The 23,493-nt window shown below is 46.3% G+C and overlaps 1 protein-coding gene across 2 annotated transcripts; it reads left to right on the forward strand.

The window, feature by feature from the left end:
- Nucleotides 1-4,297: 4,297 nt before the first annotated feature.
- Nucleotides 4,298-12,174, forward strand: CENPM (centromere protein M). 2 transcript variants are annotated; one of them, XR_014898058.1, is made up of 7 exons: nucleotides 4,298-4,417; nucleotides 4,823-4,902; nucleotides 7,592-7,690; nucleotides 8,747-8,826; nucleotides 9,862-9,953; nucleotides 10,539-10,625; nucleotides 10,778-10,853. XR_014898058.1 is itself a non-coding variant. In XM_085323449.1 (6 exons), exons 1-6 carry the CDS (start codon nucleotides 4,361-4,363, stop codon nucleotides 10,901-10,903), a joined length of 534 nt encoding a protein of 177 aa, XP_085179575.1. In that variant the 5' UTR covers nucleotides 4,299-4,360; the 3' UTR covers nucleotides 10,904-12,174. The 2 variants fall into 2 exon arrangements, 1 of the variants encoding a protein (XP_085179575.1); XM_085323449.1 differs by lacking the exon at nucleotides 10,539-10,625 and having other exon boundaries at nucleotides 4,299-4,417; nucleotides 10,778-12,174.
- The last annotated feature ends 11,319 nt before the right edge of the window (nucleotides 12,175-23,493 follow it).

Raw genomic sequence — 23,493 nt, forward strand, 5'->3', positions numbered from 1 at the left:
CATAGCACATGTCCCACTGATTATGCTCTGTGCCTCTGTCACTCCTGGCACCTGCATGATTTTTACAATATAACAATATCCCCAAGAACTCCCCAAAGTTAGGTAGGGGAGAAGAGAGTCATTACCAAAGTAGCCTTACCCCAAGACCAGCAATAGAGGACACTCCAGAAAGAGTTACAGAAATGCTTCCCTGGTCTGCTGTTGGAGACAAGGGAGTCACAGTAGGAAGCAGAAGGCCCTTTGGATGCATGTCAGGACATCAATCAGATATTCCAGTGGTGAAGCAGAGTACCCTGCCTTCTGGGTGCTTTTGCAGTGTCAAGTAATAGGACCCATCTGAGGAGCTTTGCTGAGCTGTTCAAATAGCTAAAGAAATTTAGATGGTTAGCTAAATTAAAGAACATAATGGAAAAAGTTATTTCCTTTGGGTCAAAAGTTTGCTATGGAGGGCCTTCACCAAAGGAAAATGAAGTTGCCAGCAACAAAAGCGGAAATGTCATTAGTTTTTCCAATAATTTGCACTTAACAAAAACATCACTTTTGCCTGTTAGTAAGGGAATAAGTGCAATCAAGTAAGCGTGACTTCATAGTCCATGCGCTTCCCATGCAGAGCAGCATTGCTGAGAGGTCTACCCTGAGTCAGCTGCTTGTTATCAAGTGAGATCTCATGAAGCAAGTGCTAAGCAGGGCTGTGAGGAAGCCATGTAAATGCTTCTTTTGCAGGGAGGTTTGGAGAGAGGGTGGTGAGCTAATGGGCACCACTGCCTGGCTAGCAAGTGTCAGCCCTTCTCCCGATACTATCTCCAGAGTCTGTTTCCACAGATCCTCTGACTGGAGGAGAAAAGAAGAGAAAATGGAAAAACTGGAAAAGAGAAAACAGTGAGAAAATACCCCATAATTCATTCATCAATACACTGGATGAAGCATACAGCAAATTGGGCAAAGATATGTGAGGGCAACGTGTGCTGTGTTAATTTCTACTGCACTGGCTAGCGCTGCCCTGTCTCCAAGTGTGACTGTGCCATTCCCAGGGATGACCAGGTCCAAGTCTCACTCACACTAATTGTCTTAATTGGCAGCTTCAGAGCATCTCCAAATGGCTAAGTTACACTTACACTCATTTTTGGAGTGGTTTGTGCTACCAGAGTGATGTATAACGGCCTGCAGAGTAAAATCAGGAACTACCTTTTTAGTATCATATACTACAATAGCCTCTTCTGTCTGCACTTAGCAAAGTGCATTGTTTCAGCTTTAACGTACCACTCAGAAGCAGAAAAGGACTTGTTATTCCCTCTTTACAAGTGGAAACAACCTGACACTGTCATGCAGTGATTTGTGAAATACAGCCAGGTCTCTAACACTAACCATGTCTCATCTCTCTCCCCTTCTCTCCTTGCTGAGTTATAAATCTAGGACCTCAGGCACGTTGYGAGGCCTGAGTCTCCACCTCCTTATGCCATCATCTCTACCTCAAGAAGCAGTTTTTATGCTACTCTTTGGCTTTAGATATGCTCTATGCCCCTTTCYTAGCCCATGGGTAAACACCCACAGAGGGTGCAAGGCAATGGCACACGTTCTCCTCTCTCCTTCCCTATAGACCAGAGGTCAGGTTTTTTTCCCCACTGTGTCTCCTTGCCTGTTTTGGAAAGGGAATGACAGCAACCTGCATCTGCATGGTGTAGTTCATTGTGGCAGCTGTAATGCAACTGTTTTACTTCTCAGGAGGAAACCAGCTTTGCCAAAGACCTGCACTTATAGGCAAAGACTGTTGAACCATCACAACTCCCTCCAAGTCTCCCTGAGACAGGCCACATACCCACAGGTCCCCCTACTAAGGGGCTAAGGCAGAGGGGCTGAAGTAAAGGTGAGGCACATAGAGAAATGAGCAGCAACAATTTCTGCCGCCCACCCATGGAAGGCAATGTTCAGCCCTTGCTGAGGGACACAGGCCAAGGGGTGCCAAGGCTGGACAAAAATGGGACTTGATGAATGTGAGCAGAGACAGTGTCGCTCCTTCTTCAGCCTGCCCAGGGGCTGGGGTTTCTCTGGAGCCAGGATCTGCAGTGCTGTCAGCATGTCTGCTTGGACTCCTCAGCCTAAAGCTAAGCAAAACATCTGTGCTGGACACAGAAATAACTGGGATTGGTGTGAGCTCATCTGCATTTGACTCACTGAACCACAAGCAGATGCTGGTGTTGCTGAGGGAGGGAGCCAGCACTGCCTGACCTGGCGGAGCAGACAGTGAGCGTGCCCCTGCTCAGACAGTGATCTCGTCTGGCTGCAGCCATTCCAGTTCTTCCTTGCAGCTGGAGAGCTACAAAGACGGAGAAGGACAGGGGAAGAGAGCAGAATCATCTCATTAGGCCGGTGTTGCAGCTTTTAGCATATTTCCACATCCTCTGCAGCTCGAAAAGAGCGTTGTCCCAATTGCTCTGTGTCCCCCCCACCCAAAGGGCTGGCTCCCGTTATTTAACATTTCTCTCTGCTTTCTGTCTTTAAGACACGTCTGCCCTGGATTYGTCCTCCCTTCCCCCAGCTGAACGAGACAACAACCAGAAATATCCTGTGATCTCTTCTGCTTCACCTGTAATTTGTCTAATGCTGGCAATGAGCAGAACCCTCTGCCTTTGTCAAGATCAAAAAAGACATCTCAGCGGTATGATGTCAGCTTACATTAACCCCCCCCGCCCCCCTTGCCTCCCCTCTCATGCTCAGTGGAGGAGGAGAGGGGAGACATCTTTGTTGGTAAACTCACCCTGTAGCTTCCTTTCTCCCCTTTGCGCATCTCCTGCCCCTTGGAGGAGCCCTGGTGCAAGGTGTGGGGAGAGCGAACCCCAGCTGGCAGCCCCCATGCAGAGTTGGGGCATCCCACCTGTGGCGAAGGCTCACAGCAAGGGATGCAGCGAGACAGACTGCAGATCAGCAGGGGAAACCGGCCCTTTGAGGGCTTTCAATCACCAGGTTGTCTCCTCACGCTCTGCTGCCATTGTATAGCATAGCAGCAGCTCAACATGGATCTATAATGTGGCTTCTCTGCAGTGCCCTGGCATGAACTGCTTCCTGCCCCTAACGCTGAGACCATGAGCAGAGGAGTGCCAGGCTGGGAAGAGGCAGGCCGTGATGGACAGGAGAGCTCAGGGGAAGGCGGCCAGATGGGCAGGAGGGGGTAGGAGTGAGATCAGGGCTGCTGGAGCATCCTTCCAAAGCTAGCACAGGATGATTTAGCATGCACAACCCAGAGCAYGGCTGAAACAAGGTCCCTGAACTCTTTGCCAGGTGGCACGGAGGTACTAGGTGATATGCGAAAGGCCACAGGAGTGATCAGCATAAGCACAAAGTAAAGATACAACTTGGAACAGATGGATCATTTTTTTAAACAAAGTTAGTGATTATGCAGGCTTGATTATGCCTCTTGCTAGGCTTGTAATCAATACTTAAACAATACAGCAAGTGGTTCTGTGCTGCTTGGAAACGAGGTTGGTGGTCTGAATACACTTTTCACTTCCCCATCCTAATGCATAATTTATATCACTATTGCTATAAATATAGCCATTTCAGGGAATATACGTATGGTTGCTGCACCACAGTGGAGATGGTAGGGATTAGCTCTCCTCAACGTCCACTGAGCAGCGCTAGGCTAGCCTGTGAAGAGATGCTTGTGAGAGACTGTTTTCACTCCTGCAAACTAGGGGGTCAGAGCATSGGAAAGAACCCAAACCTGGGGGAGGAACCCACACATATTTAAGATGACACATGTATCAACTAAGGCTCACAGAGAAGCTTGGGGAGGAGGGATGCAAGGCAAAAGATGGAGTTTTCTGCACAATGACCTAATTTAGCTAAAGGCCAGAAAGCTGAGCTCGTGGCTCAGGTGACAGGCCTCGAAACAGAGGAATGTGTCTCCGGGCAATGCGGAAGACCCAGCGTGAGGACAGAGAACGCTCCAGAGAGACAAGGCAAGTAACGCAGGGCGCCCCAACACCCAACAGAGGATCTGGCATTTGGGCCCAGCTCCAACTGTTTCTTGTTCTAGGAGCAAGGAGCTGTCGCGTTCTTATATCCTGGGTCCTGCCCCCATCACCCAGCCCCGGAAAGGACGTTTGTCAGTTACTGGGGCGTTTGGGGCGGGCTGGCACTGACCCCGCACGCTGCCGCAGCCAGGCAGCACCTCTGCGCAGCAGCACCCGTCCCCACCCAGGGCGCATGCGCACTGAGCGCCCTGCCCCCCCCCGCGCATGCGCAACGTGGGGGGCGCCCCGCCTCCCTCCTCTTTCCCCGCCCCGCSGCGCCACGTCGCCGTGACGCAGAGCGCGGCGGCGGTTTGAATCGCGCCGCGCGGGCGGCGCCGCCTCCCGCGGCGATGGCGGTGGTGAGGCCCTTCGACAAGCTCCCGGCGCTCAACTCCGCCGCGGTCTTGGTAAGTCTGGCGGGACCGGGCCGCCCCCTTCCCCCCCTCTCCTCACCTCTCTGCCTCCCCCGTCGCGAGCCGTGAGGCAACGGCAACGGCACCGGCGGCGCTGGCCCCGCCCCCGCGCCCGGAGGGGCGGAGCTTGCGCCGTCCACGTTCGTGTCCCCTCCCCTCCCCCGCGCCGGGGGCGGGGCCCTACGTCCAGGTCAGGTGGGGGCGCCCGGGAGGCGGCGGGTCTGCGCCACCTCCGCGGAGGCGGTTCCGCCCCCGCTCCTCCCCCGGGCCCCGGGCCCTGCGGGGTGCTGCCCTGGGCCGGCCGCCCCGGGCCGCGCCGCCTCCGCGGCGGTGGCCGCTTGGAGCCGCGCCCTTCCTGGGGCAGTGTCTGACGGCGTTTCTTTCCGTCTCGCCGAGCAGCTGGTGGGGTCGGATGAGAGTCTCCAGCAGAAGCTCGCAGAGGCGATTCTCCGAGAGAAGAAAAACTTCAAGATCAGTATGTGAGTCCGGAGGGAGGGAGGAATGCGAGTCTCGCCAGCGCTCTTGGGGCCTGCCCCCCGCCAGCGGTTCCCATACCCTCTCCAGGCAAATGCCCATGAGGAGCTCATACACGTGCTGCTGTCATYTGGTTTAGGGGGCGAAACATGAGCAGAGGGGGTGATGCTGATCCACAAGTTTCTGCTTCTGAAGTGCAGATAAGAAACTTGTGTATCAATGCAGTTTCTACCAAGTGGTAGTAGTTGGAACTAAGGTAGCTAATGTGCCTTCCTTTCAAAGACAGAACTTGCTTTTGTGAACRCTGGTGTGCAGTACTGCATAGATGTGTCTGTCACCTACAAAAGACAAACTTTTTCTTCAGAAAAAGTAATTTGGAAGTGGGAGTGGAAGAAATTCTCCCTTATTTTTCTTGTTTATTGTGCCTTTTTTGTTGGCCTTTGTATGTTGCACAGATGTTTGATTTAAAAAGTGCAAGAATACAATAGGGGCACCATTCTGGTTTTTTGTTTGTTTGKTTTTTTGKCAGAGGGGTATATGTGGGGATTAAACATCCACAGAAAACTGAGACAAGTAAAATTCCTGCAACTACTTGAAACCAACTAAGTTTTCCTGGAAAATGTCCATTASTTCTAATACTATTCTTAGCCAGAATCTGTTTTGTAGGCTTGTACAAGCTTTTCCTCAAGCACTTAAGATGCATTTGGAATTTTAACTTTAGCTGCACGATGAGTCCTGTCTAAAAGCTTGCCTAATTATTTTTTTTTACTGGATAACAACCTTGACAGCTTTCTTGCCAAAAGCAAATGAGTTTAGTCATATTTTCAGAAGGTGTTTGTGTTTATTTGCTGCAGTCCTAGACTGTGCAGTAAAGGCAAGTGTGAATTCATGTTTTGCTAGCTAGTTTGAATATCTGTCCCATTCTGATCATGGCATCCCAGAGACTTGTGCTAACTGATAGCAAATTAATCATCCAATTTTCTATGCTAATACTGCAGCCTGTGCTAATCTCTGAAGTGCTATAACTAGATGGCTACTGGTACTCCAGTTAGGCAGTTAAAAGGCATTGAAGCTTATGCTCACATAACAGTGATTATGTCAGGAGGAATGCTCCTGTGATAGAGTCAATAGGGGAACAGAGGTCCGTGACAACTCTTTTTTCCCTGCTGTGTTGCTTTGGGATTATGCACACTACAAAATAATATTRTGTCTGGTAGACCTACCTGAATGGTCTGGAGACTACTGGCATCGTCTAATGATGGTATCTTGAATATAGCAGAATTCCAAATCATGGAGCTCTTTTATATGTGTGTATATATATGTATGTATATATATATATAAATATTAAACTAAGGATATCTGGTATTTTCACCAAAGTTTCTCACTAAATCTCACCTTGTTTGTATTGCAATGCATCTTCCAAGCACAATTCACTCGTATCTTCTGTTAGTTTCAAAATGCATTGTTAAATTGTACCTTCCATACTTATAGGAAAGAAAACATCTTTGTTTAGAGGCTGGCAGACRCCTATATTGCAAATCTAGATATGGAGTACATTAAAAATTTAGCTAAGAAAGTAGAATATGTGGTCATCTTGTATGTTCCCTTAACATAAAGTAGGGTAAGGTATGTGTATAAATGCATGCTTGAGAATATAAAACATATTTTTTCATTCTTTTGTTCCAAAATGCGGCTAACTATTTGCTGATGCTAGCAAAACTACATAGGAGTAATAGAAGGAAATATATTCTGTAGTTTGCTATTGCTGGGGAAAACTATTAAATCCCAAAGTTCTAATTGGTAGATGTGAGTCTAAGAGTTTCTCTATTCTCTTCTAGCAAGGCAATGGTATGTGAGAGARACTGAAATTCTGGAGTTTTTGTTCTTCCAACCTATCCTTAAGATGATCTTCCAGAAACAAAGCTGTGTGTTACACAGACCTTTYATTTCATTGGGAAGAAGGGTTTAAAAAAAATAAAAACTGTAATTCTTCTCCCAGTAGCTGTGTCAGCAGTGGCTTTACTGTAGTATAGATCTAGTTCAGGGTGCCTGAACTAACCTACTAAATCCTGAGACAGTGAAGGGAACAAAAAGAGGTGTAATGGTATAACAACAGAACCAGTAAGCTCCTTCTGAGCTATAACTTCATCTGTAAAGCTATACTGGTGACAAATTTCTAGTTTAAGATTCTGCAAATATAACACAACTCTGTGCAGTGTGGATACCTAGGAGACAGCTGCTTCTATGTGAGTGTATGGTCAGTATCTCTGGAATCTGACAGGAAAGTATTGACATGTTTTARCTGAAATTTGATAGAGAAATATACCAGTAAAGCATTGAGGTTAATTTTGTTAGAAAGGTCACTTCTTAAAAATTAAATAAAATTATTACCATACAAACCTGTGGGAAGAACATTTTCCTATGTGTCACTCCCGTTATGCTATGTTAAGCTTCCTGTTATAAGCATCTTAGACTAGCAAGTATCAACTGTGGCTGTCAACAACTATGAATAGGCTTAAGGGGGATATGAGGATACCGCTTAATGAATCACAGTAGCTCTTTGGTGCCTAAGTATTTCGTAAGTAGCCAGCACCAAATCTGCTTCCTGGTAACTTACCACATGGGGAACTGCAATGTTTAAGTGGATGCTGTCTTGTCAAGCTATTTGGGTAAACTGGCAAATTTGTTTTTCAGTCACCTAGCAACGTCCCTCCCCTTACCTTCAGAGAGAGATCACCTTCGGCCCAGGATAGATCTGATTGCATTTATGATTGACATCAAGAGCAAATACAGGTAAAAGAAGGGCAAAACTGTGATCGGTAAGCTGATAGCCTTTCTTGAATTGATGGCTAAATCTGCATTTTTTTTTTTTAATTCCTTGTGTCAGAAACATTGAATACTGGACCTCAAACCCAAGATTTGCTGTGGTAGAACAGCTCACTAATATATGCAGTTGTTATCCAGCCTCAAAGAAAGGATTAGGTAGGATTGTGAACATGGCTATTATGCATTAATTACCATAGCAGAGAAGGCAGAATTTCTTCCTGGATCCAGATATGAAGTGATATGAGCTGAGATTTGGAAAGACACTGCCTGTAAAATTAGGTGGAAGTGATAGAAGTGCTCCTAAGTTCTGTAGTATGCAGATGGCTGGCACATGCACCAGGCAGTACTACCTAATAATCAGCCAGTTGCTGTGTCTGTGTTGGCACTTCATTGGCACTGCTGACTAAGTGGGATCAGCACTGCAAATATCTCTTTAGAGAAAAGGAATACTTCAGGGATCAATGCCTCTTTCATCTTGTGCTTTTCTTTGTAGTCATCTTATTTGTGTCCCCAAGTCATGAGTAAAGACTTCCTAGACCACAAATGTCAGTATTTTGTTACTTATTTAGCTTGTGACTGATGATCTTGGGCTTCCGTTTACCAAAACGTTTACCAACAGGCCCAGCTGCGTACTTACAGCACAGATGTTGCTGCAGAAATGTGTGGGTTAGCTCTTTTGGAAGAGTGTAAGTAGTGCTGAAGTTTCAATGGATCTTAATAAGCTGGGATGGTTAGTGTCTGCAAATCTTAGAGGAYGCTGCTCAAACTAGTCTAACAATTAAGTTAGACTAATGCTAAGTCTTGAGTAGAAAGGATATCTTCTAGATTCTTCAACAGCTGTGGGTRTTAGAGGTCTCTGCTGCCATGCTTTTTGTATAGAGCATGATTCTGTCAGCTCATGAATCAGCATATTTTAGCATCGTTGGCTATTTTTTTTGGACTTCTGAAAGTTATTCCCTTTGTTCTTGTGCTGCAGTTTTTCTACCTTCTTGTCCAACTGGATTGTTTGTGCTTTTCTGACAGCTTAAAGAATGTTGAAGCTTCGCTAGCTCATGTGGATGCCAGCTTTTTCCTGGGGAAAGTATGCTTCCTTGTCACTGGGGGTATGTATGGCATCTGCCCTTTTCTTCATCTCTCAGCAGCACAACTCACTGTTGCTCTTCTTAAAACATGGCAGTAACTTAACTTGAAACAAAACAGAGCAGTATTTTTGTCAAAAGCTTTGTTTAAATAATAGTTGAACTTAGTTGAAATGTTTTTTTTATTGTTTTTTTAACTACAGGTTTAAAAAGCGTGATTTTTGCTCACTTCTAGTTAGACTTCTCTTCTGTCCCTAATTCTTTAAATATGAATTATGTTATTGATTTCCTATGGTACTGCAGAAGTCTGTTCTGTCTGCTCTTGCAGATCTGTCTTAATGATAGTCTCCATTAACAATGAGGAGCATATGATGCTGTGGTAATGAAATGAATCCAAATGGCAAAGCTACTAAACTATTAAGTATATTTTTAATATATGATTGGTATCCCTGCTGCATGCTGTCTGGTCCCATTGTGCCTCTAAAATTTTTCTCTCCCTTGCTTCTGAGCAAAAAAAAGGTCTTGTCTCAATAGCCTCCCAGGCTCAGCTCTGAGGAACTGGAGGGAACAGCCTACACTGCTCTGTTGGAACAGAGCTGCCATGTCCCTGGAATTTTGGGGTCATAGGAGGGCTTCTTCTGGGGTGGGAAAGGAAGGAGCCTCAGCATTGCCTTGTGYTATAATTCTTATGATAGGGTGAAGCCCTGGAGATAGGAGCACTGCAATTCTATGATGAGACAGGACCGCTTCTGATTAATGGATGGGTGGAATATTTTGCCCCTGATGACACTGTACAGATCCCCTATCCAAAATATTAACAACATTGCAGTACTCATTAATGTGGTCATACTATTCCTGCTGTCCAYATTATGAGACTTCTATACTAATGCCCAGTGCTAATTTTGTACCATTGAGTTTGTACTACTTATTGTTGCCTTACCAAATATGATGCTCTCAAAGTTTGCCCTGGATCATTTTGTGAATGTGAAATTTTCTGGTACTTTTTTTCACTGAATGTTGATTATGGGCCTTGTAATGTGGAAAAACCCTTTTCTATAGTTGGTAGAGTGAATTACTGCAGCATAGAGATGAATACCATCTGGAAACTGGGAGAAGTCTATTGCAGTCCTGTACTATACTGTGAGCTGGAGGTAAGATGTCTGAAGGAATTTGTGGATTCCCCTGCTCTYTGATTCTTATTATGATCGTTGTTAGTAATAAATATACCGTTCATACACTACTATCATGCATTGGTGCCAGAAACCAGATTCTTTCTACAAGAATAGTAGAGGTATAGGGGTCTGGCTGTCCTTGAAATGAGTCTTCTATATTGATTGCAACTTCCTGTGCTACTTCAAAGTCTCTGAAAACCAAGCCATCCTAATTTAGCAAAGAATTTTGATGTGCAGATCCTTGGTATGTTTGCTCCTTAAAGCATTTTCTCTTCTTCCTTGGAGCCCCTGAGCTGTTATCTGTCAAGTGATTCTTCACACTGCACACACAACACTTCCTGTTACCCAGGTTTTCATACTTCATAGACTGTTTTGCAATCTGATACGCCACTCTCCTCAGTTACCCTTCACTTTGAAAAGCTGAAGGGAGAGCTTGTCACTCRGGGTAGCACATCTCACTTTTCCATGTACTTATTGTACCTCACTGAGGGACCTCTTCCCCCTCACCAGCAGACAGGTTTTTGTGCCTTTGGCAATCCTCTTGTTTGCCCTTCCCTCTCTCAGCAAATCGGAGTGAGGTTGGGCACCTAAAACTTTCTCTGGATCTTTCAGCTGGTGTAACTCCTGTACTCCTTCTCTGACGTTAAGCAGGTAAATTGTGCTGTTTGGGCTTGTGTCTGTATCTAGCCGTCCGGAAACATACTTAATGCTGATTTTAATGCTACCAGTTTTTCCTTGTTTACTAGCCAAGTGCCGCTTTCCTTTTTTTTTTTTTTAATAAATTTCTCTGTTTTTGTTTCCAGTTGGAAGGGATACGAGTTGCCACTGCTCAGCGACTTCTCCGAATGTTGCAGATCTGTGCTGGTCACATACCAGGGGTTTCTGCCTTGTCCTTTGGCTCATTGGTGAGGAACTCTGCTGATGAATAACCTTGTATTGTGAGAATCCAGCTAGGTTCATCAGTTCTTCACTTCCAGGCATTCAAGCTGGAAACACTTTGGGAAGTTCTTTTGCCTATTTTATGAACACTCATCTGGAGCTGTTCCTAGTTACTAATCTATAAAGAAAAGCTTGATTCCTGTTTAGTGGGCAAGGCAGGGGCATTGTGGGAGGATAGCTTGACCTGGCAACTCCGTTATTACATCTGAGTCTTATTTTATACTGAAGTTTGGATTTCACCAGATTAATAATGGTCAGAAGCTACATGTTTTACCAGGAGCACATCAAGAGAAGAATAGGCCACTGTCCCAAGTGCTGCACATCACAGTTGGGTGTCTGAGTTTCAGTGGCCCAAACCTACCACAGATGAGACACCAGGCTTCCACTTCCTTTGACCTGAAATATAGCACCTTGGACTAATACAAAACCTTACTGACAAACTTGATGTCTCTGCATCAAGAGAATAATGTGACAGTAAGGCTGTTCTGCAGCTTCTAGATGTTCAGGAATTGGCAGTTAATGATCCAGCTGTGGGAGCATCTGCCCAGTGAGCGACTTAATGTTTCCATGCCTGATACCTAGTCAAGGTTGAAGGGACTAAAGAAGATAACTTAGCACTTTAGCCTTTTTTGTATCTTCAAAGAAGAAAGTTCCCTCTCAGGCCTGGGATAACTGAAGTCTTTGCTCATGATTTCGGCAGCTTAGACTGTTCTGCTGCAAGTCAATCCCTTCAGACCAAGGAGTTGTCCTCCAGAGAAGTCAAACTGTCCTGAGTTGAGAAATGAAGAGGTAAAAAGGACTGTAACTGAGAGTATTGCTGCACTTAATGGGTTATTGCCAGGACAGGTGGRGCAGAGGAAGAGAAACATGCAGCCACTGGTGGAAATAAGTCTATACTTTCAAAGTAAAGAGCAATGAGATAGCTTTTCTCTCAAAGAGCCAAATATCCCAATAGTGGAAGCTGCTGGCCCTTAGCAAGCTTCTGCAAATAGGGTAGTTCAGCTCCAGGAGCTACATTTGTCCCTCCAGCATCCTTAGTGCTCAAGCTCTGCACTCTGGGGCTGATCAGAGATGGAACACAGTGAATCTGACTACAGCAACATTCAGAAAATACCTGGTGTCTCTTGCAAGTTGGGTGCATGCTGCATGTAAATCCCTTAATTGATAGGTTCTTGTCAGCAGTAATCATGCCTTATTCTTAATGCAAGCTAATAGTATATTTTGCAATTCTAAGTTAATAAAATGTATCATATTTACACTAGTTGCATGCTCTTTTTTGAGATATGTGACATGGGCTCTAAAATCCACGAACACTTCCACCAGTTTGCCCTGACAGTGAGACTGGTCCTTGCTGTTTTTGAACTTCCTGTTCAGTAACTTGGTGGGCTGCAGTCACTGTTTCAGCCACGTGGTGGTGGTAAAAGTTTTCTGAAGAAATTCCTTTACGTRAACTGAATTGAGCCACTTTCCAGAATAGAGTGTATGGGTGGTTCTTACCCAGAATTAGATGCCAGGTAGGAATSAAGTCTAGAGGCAATCAATTAAGCTCCCTTCTGGTTTAATTTATTTAATCCCTRATAGTTTGCTTTAATGTTCCTAGATGCAGAGCTCTAGCTGAGTGTGCTGTTTCCCTGAGCTTGTTTCTGATATCTGTCTGTGAGGAGGAAAAAGCAGAAAGCAGCATTGCAGGCTTAATCAGCTGTGCATGTTGGCAGTCCTTGCAGAGACAGCTCAGCGAGGCGCAGTGCCTGTATCCTTGCTCAAAGGACACGCAAATCCCAGCTCCAGTTGTATTGTTGCTGGGAGAGGGGGAGGAGGGTGGGGTTGTTTGTCAGTGGGAACAAAGGAGCTAAACCATTCAGCTGCCTTATGGTATCCAAAAGGGCTGGACTTTCTGGCTGTAGCCAGGAAGAGAGATGTGCAGATTCTCTTGGCCATGTAAGAAGGATGGGGAGCTTAACGGACATGCCCTACTTTCAGCTAGCTTTGCAATCCTGGTAGTACTAGCCAGGACTTTGCCACTGGAGAGGAGCAATCATGCTGAGAAACAAGTTTCTCTMAGTTGGTTTTGCTATCTTAGCCTCGCTCTCACTTCGAGTCCCTCAAAATAAATGAGCCCATGGTTTAGAATAGACTAGTTTCGATTTGCTGTTAATGTGCAGGTGCAGTCTGGGGGAGGAGAGGAAGGGCTACGGTGTAAAACAACAAAAAAGAGCAATTCTATTGTCCTTTGCAACCTACTGTAAGGTGCATGACTGTTTTGTCTCCTAGGTTGCTCTCCAGTTACATCTAATAACTATTGTAAAATCCACTCCGTTTCAAGTAATTTTTCACTGTGATTTTTTTTTTAATGGTGAAAATGAAACCTTGTTTCACCCAGAATACTTTGTAGCAACCCATCTATGTGTTCTAAGACCTTCAAACATGTTTTCTGGGGGGAGATTTTGTTTGTTTTTGTTTGTTTTCTTCCTTTGATATATTTCAGGTACTGTATTTCCTTCCCTCTACTTTCAAAGGGGAAAGATGCTGCCTGTTTGCACTTCCTACAGGTGGCTGAATCCCAGCTGGTACAAAATGAAATCTAGTTCCTTAAGAACAGCATCTCGCTTTACCTTGGGGCAAATATTTTTCTTACTCTTAAAAAAATGTCTTTAAYAGAACTGGCAGGGGAAGTGGAGCGTATATAAGAATATGACACTGTGTCTCAGGTCCATCATGTTTTACAACTGAAAGTAGTTGGGACACATCTAAAGCTACAGCTACAACTATGTAAATACCTCTAGGAACTGTCAGCTATTAGTTTAGACAGGACGTACCAATGCCCCTAACAGAGAAGGCAAGGCAGCTGAGGATGTCTTTTGTCTAGATAGAGTAGCGAGTGCTAATGTTTGTGAAAGTAGTATTTGGATTGAGATCAGACACAAGGAAAGGCCTGAAGTTCATTAAGATTAGTGACRCAGGGCCTGTTGTGTTTAAACATCATTAAGGAACTTGCCAAGCTGGTTGAAATCAAACAAAAATGTTTTGGAGTTTTTATTTTCTCTTCGTCTCCGTACCTCAGTTTCCTATCTGTCGGGAGGTTCACAAAAAGAAATTCTCCTGTCTGTAGCAAAACTACCCGAGCTTTTCTGGCTTGATTATATSGGTTTGTGGGCATGTTTTATGTTTGTCAGCTGTTTACATCAGAAAAATCACTTTAAGTACTTCTACAGTAATACAACCACTTTTATATCAGTTGCATTAGTGTAAGCCTCAGTGTTGCAATGCTTTCATTCTGGCAGATCTGAGGGAGACTGATGGAGTCTCTTCTGCTACCACAGTGGGTCCCACRGGTTTTTGCCTTCAGCCCAGGCACTTGAAGAAGGTTTTATATCTTCAGCCTGCTAGCTGAGCTGCTTGTGGAGATGCTCTATAAGTGATTTCAGCASACATCAGCATGGTTGGTGTTAATTGTATTACAGCTCTTCGCTAGCCCAGGTTTTGCAAGTGAAGGTTTTTGCTGGCTTAGCAACATCAGCAGTTACGTCAGACCAACCTTTAAATGTGGAGAAGACATGCAACGTGCTCAGTCTATACTAACAGGGGAGAGAGTCTTTGCCCTGGTGTAGGGTATATTGTAGATCTCTCTGGTCTGGAACAGATCAGAGATAATTCTAGCTCTGAAGATTTTTCTGTCCTCCAAACCTTGAAACTGGTGGTAGAGGTTTTGATTCAAGGCTATCTTAATATTTGCTTTTTGACTGATTAAAGCTGTATCTCTCTGCTTGCCAAGATCTGTAGTTAGGAGGACCTGGCTRGGCTATGCCAGGTTGGTCAGGACACACAGCAGCTGTGATCCTGTAAGAGCTGCTTGGTAGCTTGAGTCTTGACTGCTGTCCACAGCAGAAGTGGTGAGTGGGAAGAGATTTGTGTGTGCCCTGCTGCCCTGAACTGACCTGGATTACAGAGATACCTGGGAGAAAAATCTGATCTGCTGCAGGCCTCCTTTATGAGAAAGGGCATAAAAGAAAGGGAGGAGTTTTCTGCTGTACTCTTATTCTGTGGAGTTTTTAACTTGTGCTGTTGATTCTGTAAGAGCACTGGGCTTTGCTCTGGCCAGATTCCAGCTGTTCTGTCTCCTTTCAGTTGGCCCAGTTCCCCTGGCAGCTTCCTCTGTGTACTGAGTATTCTTCACTTCCTATCCTAAGCTGGTGTGCAGTTTTGCTGTAGGCTGTTGAACAACTGCCACTTTCCATTCAGTGACCAGCTGTCCTTCACTAGTGGGGAAAAGTGATTTATATGTGAGAGAAAGCAATAGCTGGCACAGCCCAGAGCTGGAAGCCAGAAATGCTGGGCCCGTTTGCCCTGTGGTAGGTTCTTTGCATGACTCTGGGCATGTGTGTTGAAGTTCTGTGCCTTGCTTACATGGTCTGTAAAATAATAACCACCTTCTCCAGAGGGGTTTGATTAGAATGAATTGACACTTCTGCCATGTTTTGGAGTCCTTTGGGTTATGAGTCTAGAACTGGCTGGAACATTCAGAAGAAACAGTTTGCTCCTATTTAGTAGAGCTTGATTTTTGCCAGTTGTGGGTGAAGATAAATGAGCATTTGACAAGAACCTGCCAGCCAAATGGTTTTCGAGGTGGGTAAGCAGCATGAAACAGCCATCTGACTGCAGCAGGCATCTAAGGAGGCTGCCTGAAACTGGGCTTCATTCCTCCTCATAGGGCCTTTCAATGTGGTTTAGTTTTGTTCTGAACTGGAACACCTTCTAAAATACTGAAATTCCCCACACAATAGCTTTATCCTTGAATTGGCTTGGGGGACGAGAGGATCAAAGTCTCTGGATGTTTCTCATTGTTAATACAATGCTTAGATGCTAGGCAGGATGGTATCCCCTCGGGTTGGCTCTGCACAGAAGAGGCTGTCTTGGCTGCGAAGAACTGGACTGCTAGAGATGTTGGATGCGGGGGAACTCAGAAGCGATGTCTTGCTTAGACTCCTCAGCAGACGAGTAGTGSAGGCTCCTGGCCCGTTCTGGGCTGCGCTTGCCTCGCCACAGGCTTTATCTAGAGGGGTGGTACATGCCATGATATTGAGATCCCTTCTCTCTCTCTAGTTTATCGAGTCAAGGGAGTTGTGAAGAGGCTGTTTTGTGTGCAGGGCGTTCTGGCATAGTAACGTCTGTCACAAAGCGACGTCTGCGAGGAGTCGGGAGAGACGCTGCGCCTGTGCCCCAGCTCCCCCGCCTTGCTATGTCCTTTGCTCAGGGAACTCAGCGATGTGTGAAAGAGAGCCCATATTTTACATAGACCCAGGCTGCCTCTGCGCCGCCAGGCACAGGTGCAGCTGTGGGCTTGGTGTGAGAGCCCTCGGGGCTCTGCACATCACAGGAAGAAGCACTGAGGTGGGGTGAGGACAAAAACAAAGACAGAGAAGCCACCTCCCCTTGGGAAACCTGGCCCTAGCCCCAAAGTACAGGATCTGCTGTGTCTTTCTAGCCTTCAGATACTGCTGCTGTTGCCTTTTCTGCTCTATAACAAGCTGTGCCAGGATCAACTAAAGCAACCACTTCTTCTAGAGTGGTTTCCAGGCAGGAGCAAGGCACAGGGCCAATGGTGAGCACCAAAAAGATCTAAAAAGCCTGCGTGGAGTTGAACATGATAAAGAAACTCTTGCCATTTTTTGGCAATAGAGCATTTTGCTTTTCTGTCTTTCCGCTGACGCTATCTTCTCCCACAGCGTGCTCATCCTGCAATGAAGGRGTAACAGTGCGGTACTGTGGACGGCCCAGGCATAGCGTTATAATGGCTTGCTGAAGCCCTGCTGGCTCTGTAGTCACAGTATTGTGGAACTTTAGTTTGCCTAATGCATGGGTGTTTACTGAGATTCGGTGATCTTTGAGACACTATCAGTACCTGCACTAGTTGTCTTTAAAATTGTCCTGAACCTGTAGTGCTAGCTGCCTGCCTAGATTGAACAGCAGTGTTGACATTCTCCAAGTGTGAACGTACATGTTCATTTTTTTCCCCTTGCTATGTTCCTTTTTCTAACTCTTCCAGAGTCAACAAATGTGAAGGCAGAGCTACATTCAACTCAGCTGTCTATGAAACAACCTGTAGCTCTTACTGCAGGAGAGCACTTCTCTTCAAAGCARTGTGCCAGCATTAACTAATTAATCCTCAAGCCCCACTGTGGGATCGAGAGGTGACTCAGTGCCTCATGTTGTTATGCTGAGCAGCAGAGAATCACAGGCATTGGAGCTGGGGAAGCCCTGGGACAGTGCTGTGTCTCGGCAGTTTCTCTGTTCAAGCACAGCTTGGGCTTGTAGARACGAGATCTGAGCATGGTGTTCTCCAAGGCTCTGTCCAGGGCGCTTTTAAGCAATACAGAGAAGGAATGAAAGCTTTGCTACCTTAAGACTGGGCCAAAATTGCCATCACCCCACTTTGGGAATGTTTTTACTATTCAGTTTTCCTTTTGATCTTTTCCATCCTGTTGCTCCTTCATTACAATGTGATTTGGCCAGCCTGGGCAGTGCTCCCTCTTATTTTCATTTAAAGGTCCTTCATGCCTCTCCAGCATCTCTGCTGGGCTGTGCCAAATGCATGTTCGGGTAACAGGCAGGGRATGGGGAGGCTTAGGCAGTATGAAAATAGATCTACCCTGATAGCTTTTATCCTTCTTAGGCTTCACGATATCCAGCATGTCCCACGCCAGCTCAGTGGCACAGCCCAGAAGGAATGCAGACAAAAAACAACACCTGGCCCTGAACTATTCTGTCATGCTCATACTGCTGTGCCTGAGCTCCTTCTGGGGAATTGAAGGAAAGTTGCTTGTGTGCAGATGTTGTGTAACAACAACCTAGTTCGAGCACAAATTTGTGGGCTGGATGGATGGAGTTTGCCCAGTCTGCAGGGAAGAGTAAACCCCTCCAACGTGAGGGTTGCTGCATTAAGCTGTCTGCTCTTYATTATGAAGGAGATCAAATCTGAAGCTTGTGCTTTTTTTTCAGCCTGTGGACCTGGCTCWACCTCTTATCTAAGTTACACTTGGAATATCACCTGCCAAAGTCTGCTCTGTGCACATTTAGCTGTGGTTTGGCTTAGTTCAGCCACTGCATGGATCTAATACATAGTGATAGTGGCCTATAAATTATATAGTGAGTATGTTCACCATCTGGTCTGTACTGAATGCAGAGTGTGATTGAGACCTTCCCCTCTGCTTCCCAAAGYTCAACTCTATTACTAGGCTGAAATGTGTGTGGATCTTCTTTAAGTGGTTCTGATTTAATTGGGTAAAGAAGAAATTTTTAACCAGGCTGCAGTGTTCCCTGCCCCCAAAGTGAGAATTGAAACATAGACCAGCATCATATTACTATGAGGAAATGAGTAAAAAGTGAGTCTGATTTGATGCTAATTAAAGTTTAAATGTAGTGAATATTGATTGCGAWGGTCACATCAAAGAATCAAAATAGGTGCAATGCAAAAAAGCAAAGGAAACCCCAGAGTCATTCATATAAGAAGGGGGAAATAGAGTTTGAGGGGGACTAAATTGCTCTGCTACCCAAGAGTAGAGAAGATTTGAATCTGATTATCCTCATTAAATGTCTCTTTAAAGCATCATCAAACAAAATGAATGGTCCAGGGGAAACCTTGCAGGCATCATGTCTGTATTTATCACCAGGGATTTCCAGTCCTAGTTACCTAGCTTAGAGACAAGATCATATGGGGGTTACARAGCTGTACCTGCCCCCATCCTAAAGTGTATGGTTTAGTTCAGGTGATGGGAGAGGTTATGTTGCTGCATGGTCTCTTATCAGCCTGCTGCATCCTATGCTGGTTGAGCTCCTGCAGCGCTGTTGCTGTCAGTGCCAGCTCTGCTGGGGAAGGCAAGTGTGAGGGACTCGTACACCCAGAGACAGGAGGCCAGTGAACCATACAGACTGGTCCAGAAATATTCCTTGGAGCCAGTCTCCATCCAAACTCTAATGGTAGAAGGAAGCAAAGAAGGAAAAATCTGATCCCACAAGGACTGGTGTTTGCCCTGTTGTCCTAGCCCCTCACCCATTTTATCTCCCTGTCCCCATCCAGTGACAGATTAACTAATTGTGGCGGGCTAACTAATGGTGACTGTGTTGCTGCCTCTTATCAAGGCCAGAGTAAATTCTGCCCCAGCTAGCCTCTCTGGCTGACTGGTGGGYTTGCTGAGGGCAGGACCAGCTACGATCGTATGTGAATGCACTCACTGAGTTGAAAGATGGAAGAAAGGATCTGCTGATCTCTATAGAGAAAGGAAGGGCAGTTGTGTCTCCTCATCTTGGAGGCACATGTGTTTGCATTACCATCTTGCTTCCTCAGCACGTCCTTCCTTGCAGCAACCTGTACTAGTCTGGCTGCTCCTATTTTCAGCCAGACCCTTTAAAACGTCAAACGTTCAGAAGTCAATGGGGTCATGCACATTATCGGGAGAGCCCCTAAAAGCTGTGGAAAGGGCTATTTTTGAAAGGGAGTCAACCACTTTCATGCAGATGGTAGATCTCTTGGAGGACACAGGAAGGAGCATGGCTCAGGGCTACTAGCATTTCTTTTCCACCTTCCAAGCTCTCTGCATTTGCAGCATTTCATCCTCCCCTCTTTTTCCTCACCTAATACATCACTCCCCTGTTGCTTTCCTTCTGCTTTGGAAGCATAGCTGAGGCATCATGCCCAGGTACTGATCGGKAGAGAAGGGGCATGGGCCAAATCTGCATGTCTGCTCTCTGCTACATCACATCCTTAATGAGGCCATTGAAATCCATTAAGCTATCCTGTGTTCAGCCTGTGCAAAATAGATCACCATTTTACACCAAGCCAGTACATAAAGGTTCAGGACAAGCACAAGACCTATTAGTAGGTGCTGTTGAATACAGAGATAAGGCCACAGACTCATGCAGTGCAGCCCTGCAGTTTTAGCACTGAGGTGCTTCGGCTGGAGGAGGAGAAGGAGGAGAGGGGAGGCTGTCAGCCGGAGCCTTGCAGCTGACTGTAATGTGGTGACAAGCTCCCCGCTGGAGGCAGGCGGCTGCRGGGCCTGTTGCAGTGCAGCGGAAACTCACTTCTTTGCTTCTCATCCTGAACTGGTGCTTTGCTCATGTCCAAACACGTGTGACTCATTCCTCTTGCAATATTACAGTCCCTGTCGATGCTCCAGGGCTGAAACCAGCTTGAGTTTGGCACCTGACTGTCCAAAGAGCCTGTAGTCAAAATCACTGTACAGCTGAAGTTGGAGGTTCCTTCCTACCTCAGCCATTCTGCGATATTGGCTCAACAGGGCATTGTCCAGCCTTTAAAATGAAAAATTTAAAAAAAGGTGTGTGTGTGGGGGGGGGAACTGGAGCTGTCCAGGGTGCAGGCACTTGACAGGGGAGGGCAGAAATGCGGTGGAGGTGAGTGAGACTGTCCCAGGACTATTCATGACTGATGTGGTGGGAGGCTGCAATGCAGCATGATGCATCATACTAACAAGGAAAATGAATCAGCTACAAAAACTGTCTCGGTGACCCACTTCCAACTGATTTGGAGCAGTGGTTGGTACTGGAACACACAAAGGTTCATATGACTGCTGTTCCTGCTTAGGTGCTATTGTAATTTTGCAGGTGCCACTGGAATGTATTTATATTTTCTGGTGTGCTTTGTTCCCAATTTGAGCCTTACTTCAGCAAGTATCTAGGTACATTGCTCGTTTCGAGCGTCGTTTTTAGGAGGGCTCCTGCAGTCAAAGTGAATTATACGCTGAAGAGCGTGGCTGTGTAGTGGCCACGCTGGGATTTTGCTGCAGTTGCAAGTGCGGTGTCTGAGCCTTATTCGATTGTTGGGAAGGGGGATAGTTATACTGCGGACAGCAGAGTAAATTGCAACAAATCAGTGCTTTGGGCAAACATCACTCCTGTGTTGGAATCRTTTGCAAGCACCTTCGTATTTTCTCAGGTTGATTTGCCATTCAAATATACTCACCAAGCCATTCATGTGAGTGAGCCAAAGCCTGCAACTCTCCTGTAAGTGGTTCGTTATAACCGCTTACTATGCAAAATTCAATCTGGGCTGGTTAGTTTAGTTTTCACTTCCAGGCTGACCAAACCACATTTCCATCCCTTGCTGCTGGAGCAAGTTGCAAAGGGCTCGAAGGGAAATGGCTCTTTGACTTCAGCTGACTCTGGCTTTCACTGGCTCTGGAGCGCTGTCTCCTGRAGGCCTCTGTGTCCTGAGAGAGCAGCAATGGGTGTTAGCAGTACTTAGCACTGGCCAAGTCATGTTGTGGAAAGGTGAAGGTCACCCAGCTGGTTTAAAGCTGCTTTCAGCCTCATGTTCCAGTGAGATTTCTGCCCTCATGTAAACATAGTTGAACTAGGTGAACCCACCTAGCCAGATGTTTGCAGCACGACAGCACATTACCCTCAATGATTTGGTTGTGTCTGGGCGCTGGTGGTGCTGCCCACTCCCAGGCACAGAAAAGCTCCCAAACCAGCCTCAGCAAAGCCTTGCCGGGAGGTAGCATACCCGACRCTGCCGGAGGGGGACTGTGTGAGCTCCCGCCTGTCCTGTCCCCTGATGGGGAGGGAGGCAGTGATCTCTGCCACAGCAAGAGCTGGGATGGGGATCTGCTCACGGTTTGCTTGTGGAGACGTTCAGGTGGAACAGCTGGTAGCAGCACAGTGTGGTGCTGGCCATCTTCATAACGTGTCACTCGCTGTAAGGTCCCAGGCACCCGCAGCGTCTGGCTGCCTGAGCCTTGCTGGAGGAGTCCCATCACACTGTGCGGAGGGGCAGGGCTGGCCAGAAACACTAGGGAAATGCCCCCGTCTGTCCCCCACCGCCTACTCCTGGGAGGGTCAGCAGGAGCTGAGACACCCCTTGGCTGTATCAGGTGCGGGAATTTCCCTTCAGTCCTTAGCACCTCTGTGGCCTGAGAGGGCTCTTAGGGCAGAAGAGAGGAACGGGCAGAGGGGACCTGAGCGCAGCGATGCTGACCCTCTGCAGCACTGCGGGGCTCTTCAAAGGACAACCCACTGCAGAAGCCAAATATGAGGGCTTAGCATCACCCCTGGGGCAGTCCAGGTCTGTACATTGCTCGTGGAGGAAGCTAAGGACTTCTGCTACTTTTTCCTTAGCCTCATTTGCAAGCAAAACTCCGCGGAACAGAAACGAGAGGGCAAGAGGTGGGTGATGTTCAAAACAGCAGGTGAAACCGGGACACTGCCCTATGCTGAATTCTCAGTGCTGGTAGCTGAGCTGTTTCACAGAAATCGTAGAAAAGCAGAGCACGTGCAGAGGGATCTGTTTGCCAGGGCTTGTTAAACCTCATTACATATTTCCAGCCTGTTCTTAAAAGCCTCTTGGGCTTTATTCTTGAGCCTGTATGGATTTTAGGAGGGGAGTGAAGGTAGCAAACATGGGGAGCTCTGCTGTGCTGAGACACTGCTGTGAAACCTTCATCCTGCCGGGGGTGGCTTTGGGAAGGAGACCTAGCTGGGCTCGGGAGCAGGGCAACACCCGCACCTTGGGGATGGCACCCGCTGGAGACCTCCAGCAACCGGCACAGCCAGACACGAGAGAAGACATTGGTCTGTGCCAAGGCAATCCTGGGATGGGGGGTGAGTACACCTGACCAAAAGTTTGTCCTGAGGTAAACAGGTCTATTATACGTACACCTTGCAGCTTCTGTCCTCAGGATCAGCCCTTGGGTTTCCGGTGCAAATACTCATGTACACAAGCACAACGTGAACTTTCGGTGGATATTTTTTGATACAGGCAGTTCTGCAAGCATGCGTGTGAGTCATTATACCCACCCACCAATATGAAAGGAAGTGCTCACTTGAGTCCAGTTACTCATGTGTGTAAACGTTTGTAGGATGAGGTCCTTCATTCACAGCTCCCATGGTGGTTCTTGCTGCCTGCGCCGTTTGCTAGGCTTTTTGTGGGGATCATATGCGGTAAGGAGCAATCTCAGCTGAAACAATCTCCCTTGGTGCCTGTTCGGAGCAAACAGTGGTGGAAATTGAAAGGAGTCCTTAGCTCTAGTATTAAGACATACTTTTAAAATAACTCTTTTGATATTTTTGCTGTTTTATTTGTTTAATAAAACCACTTAGCTAGCTGGACTCCCAAGCTCCTGAGGCTTTTGTTTCTCTGCAGAGAAGATAAGGAAAGCAAATTTCCTTAACCAGTGAGTCATTTTTTGTGCTCTTTAATTATGCATTTATGCTATTATCAGGCGTATTCAGCTCTTAGAGACAAACACTTCATAACCAATAACTAGTTACCAATCCTTAATGCTCCAAAAAATATCAATTGCTCTTACAAAAGACAGAGAGACAAAGATATGGGAGAAAAAAGGGGAAAAGGGGATGTATGGAGCCAGCCTGGGGAGCCCAGGGTCACGCTGGTATATTGTTACATGTGTGAGTGCTTCTGTGAAAATCATCAGTGATTTGCTCCATGAATACATAATTCAGAGGTTTTTTTTTTTTTTTTTTTTTTTTTTTTTTTTTTTTTTTTTTGGCCCAGGAGGAAGCAGACAGGCTGGGAAAGAAGCACAGGGTGGTTGAAAGAACTGCAGAG

This window comes from Rhea americana, unplaced genomic scaffold, assembly GCF_003343005.1.
Source record: "Rhea americana isolate MKP2758 unplaced genomic scaffold, rheAme1 scaffold_85, whole genome shotgun sequence".
Classification (NCBI taxonomy): domain Eukaryota; kingdom Metazoa; phylum Chordata; class Aves; order Rheiformes; family Rheidae; genus Rhea; species Rhea americana.

What these genes read in the sequence shown, in the direction of transcription:
- CENPM (XM_085323449.1), top strand. Translation starts at nt 4,361, where the DNA reads ATGGCGGTGGTGAGGCCCTTCGACAAGCTCCCGGCGCTCAACTCCGCC. An exon ending in TCAACTCCGCCGCGGTCTTG is followed by an intron (nt 4,418 to 4,822) that starts GTAAGTCTGGCG and finishes CTCGCCGAGCAG; the next exon opens with CTGGTGGGGTCGGATGAGAG. An exon ending in TACTATACTGTGAGCTGGAG is followed by an intron (nt 9,954 to 10,777) that starts GTAAGATGTCTG and finishes TTTTGTTTCCAG; the next exon opens with TTGGAAGGGATACGAGTTGC.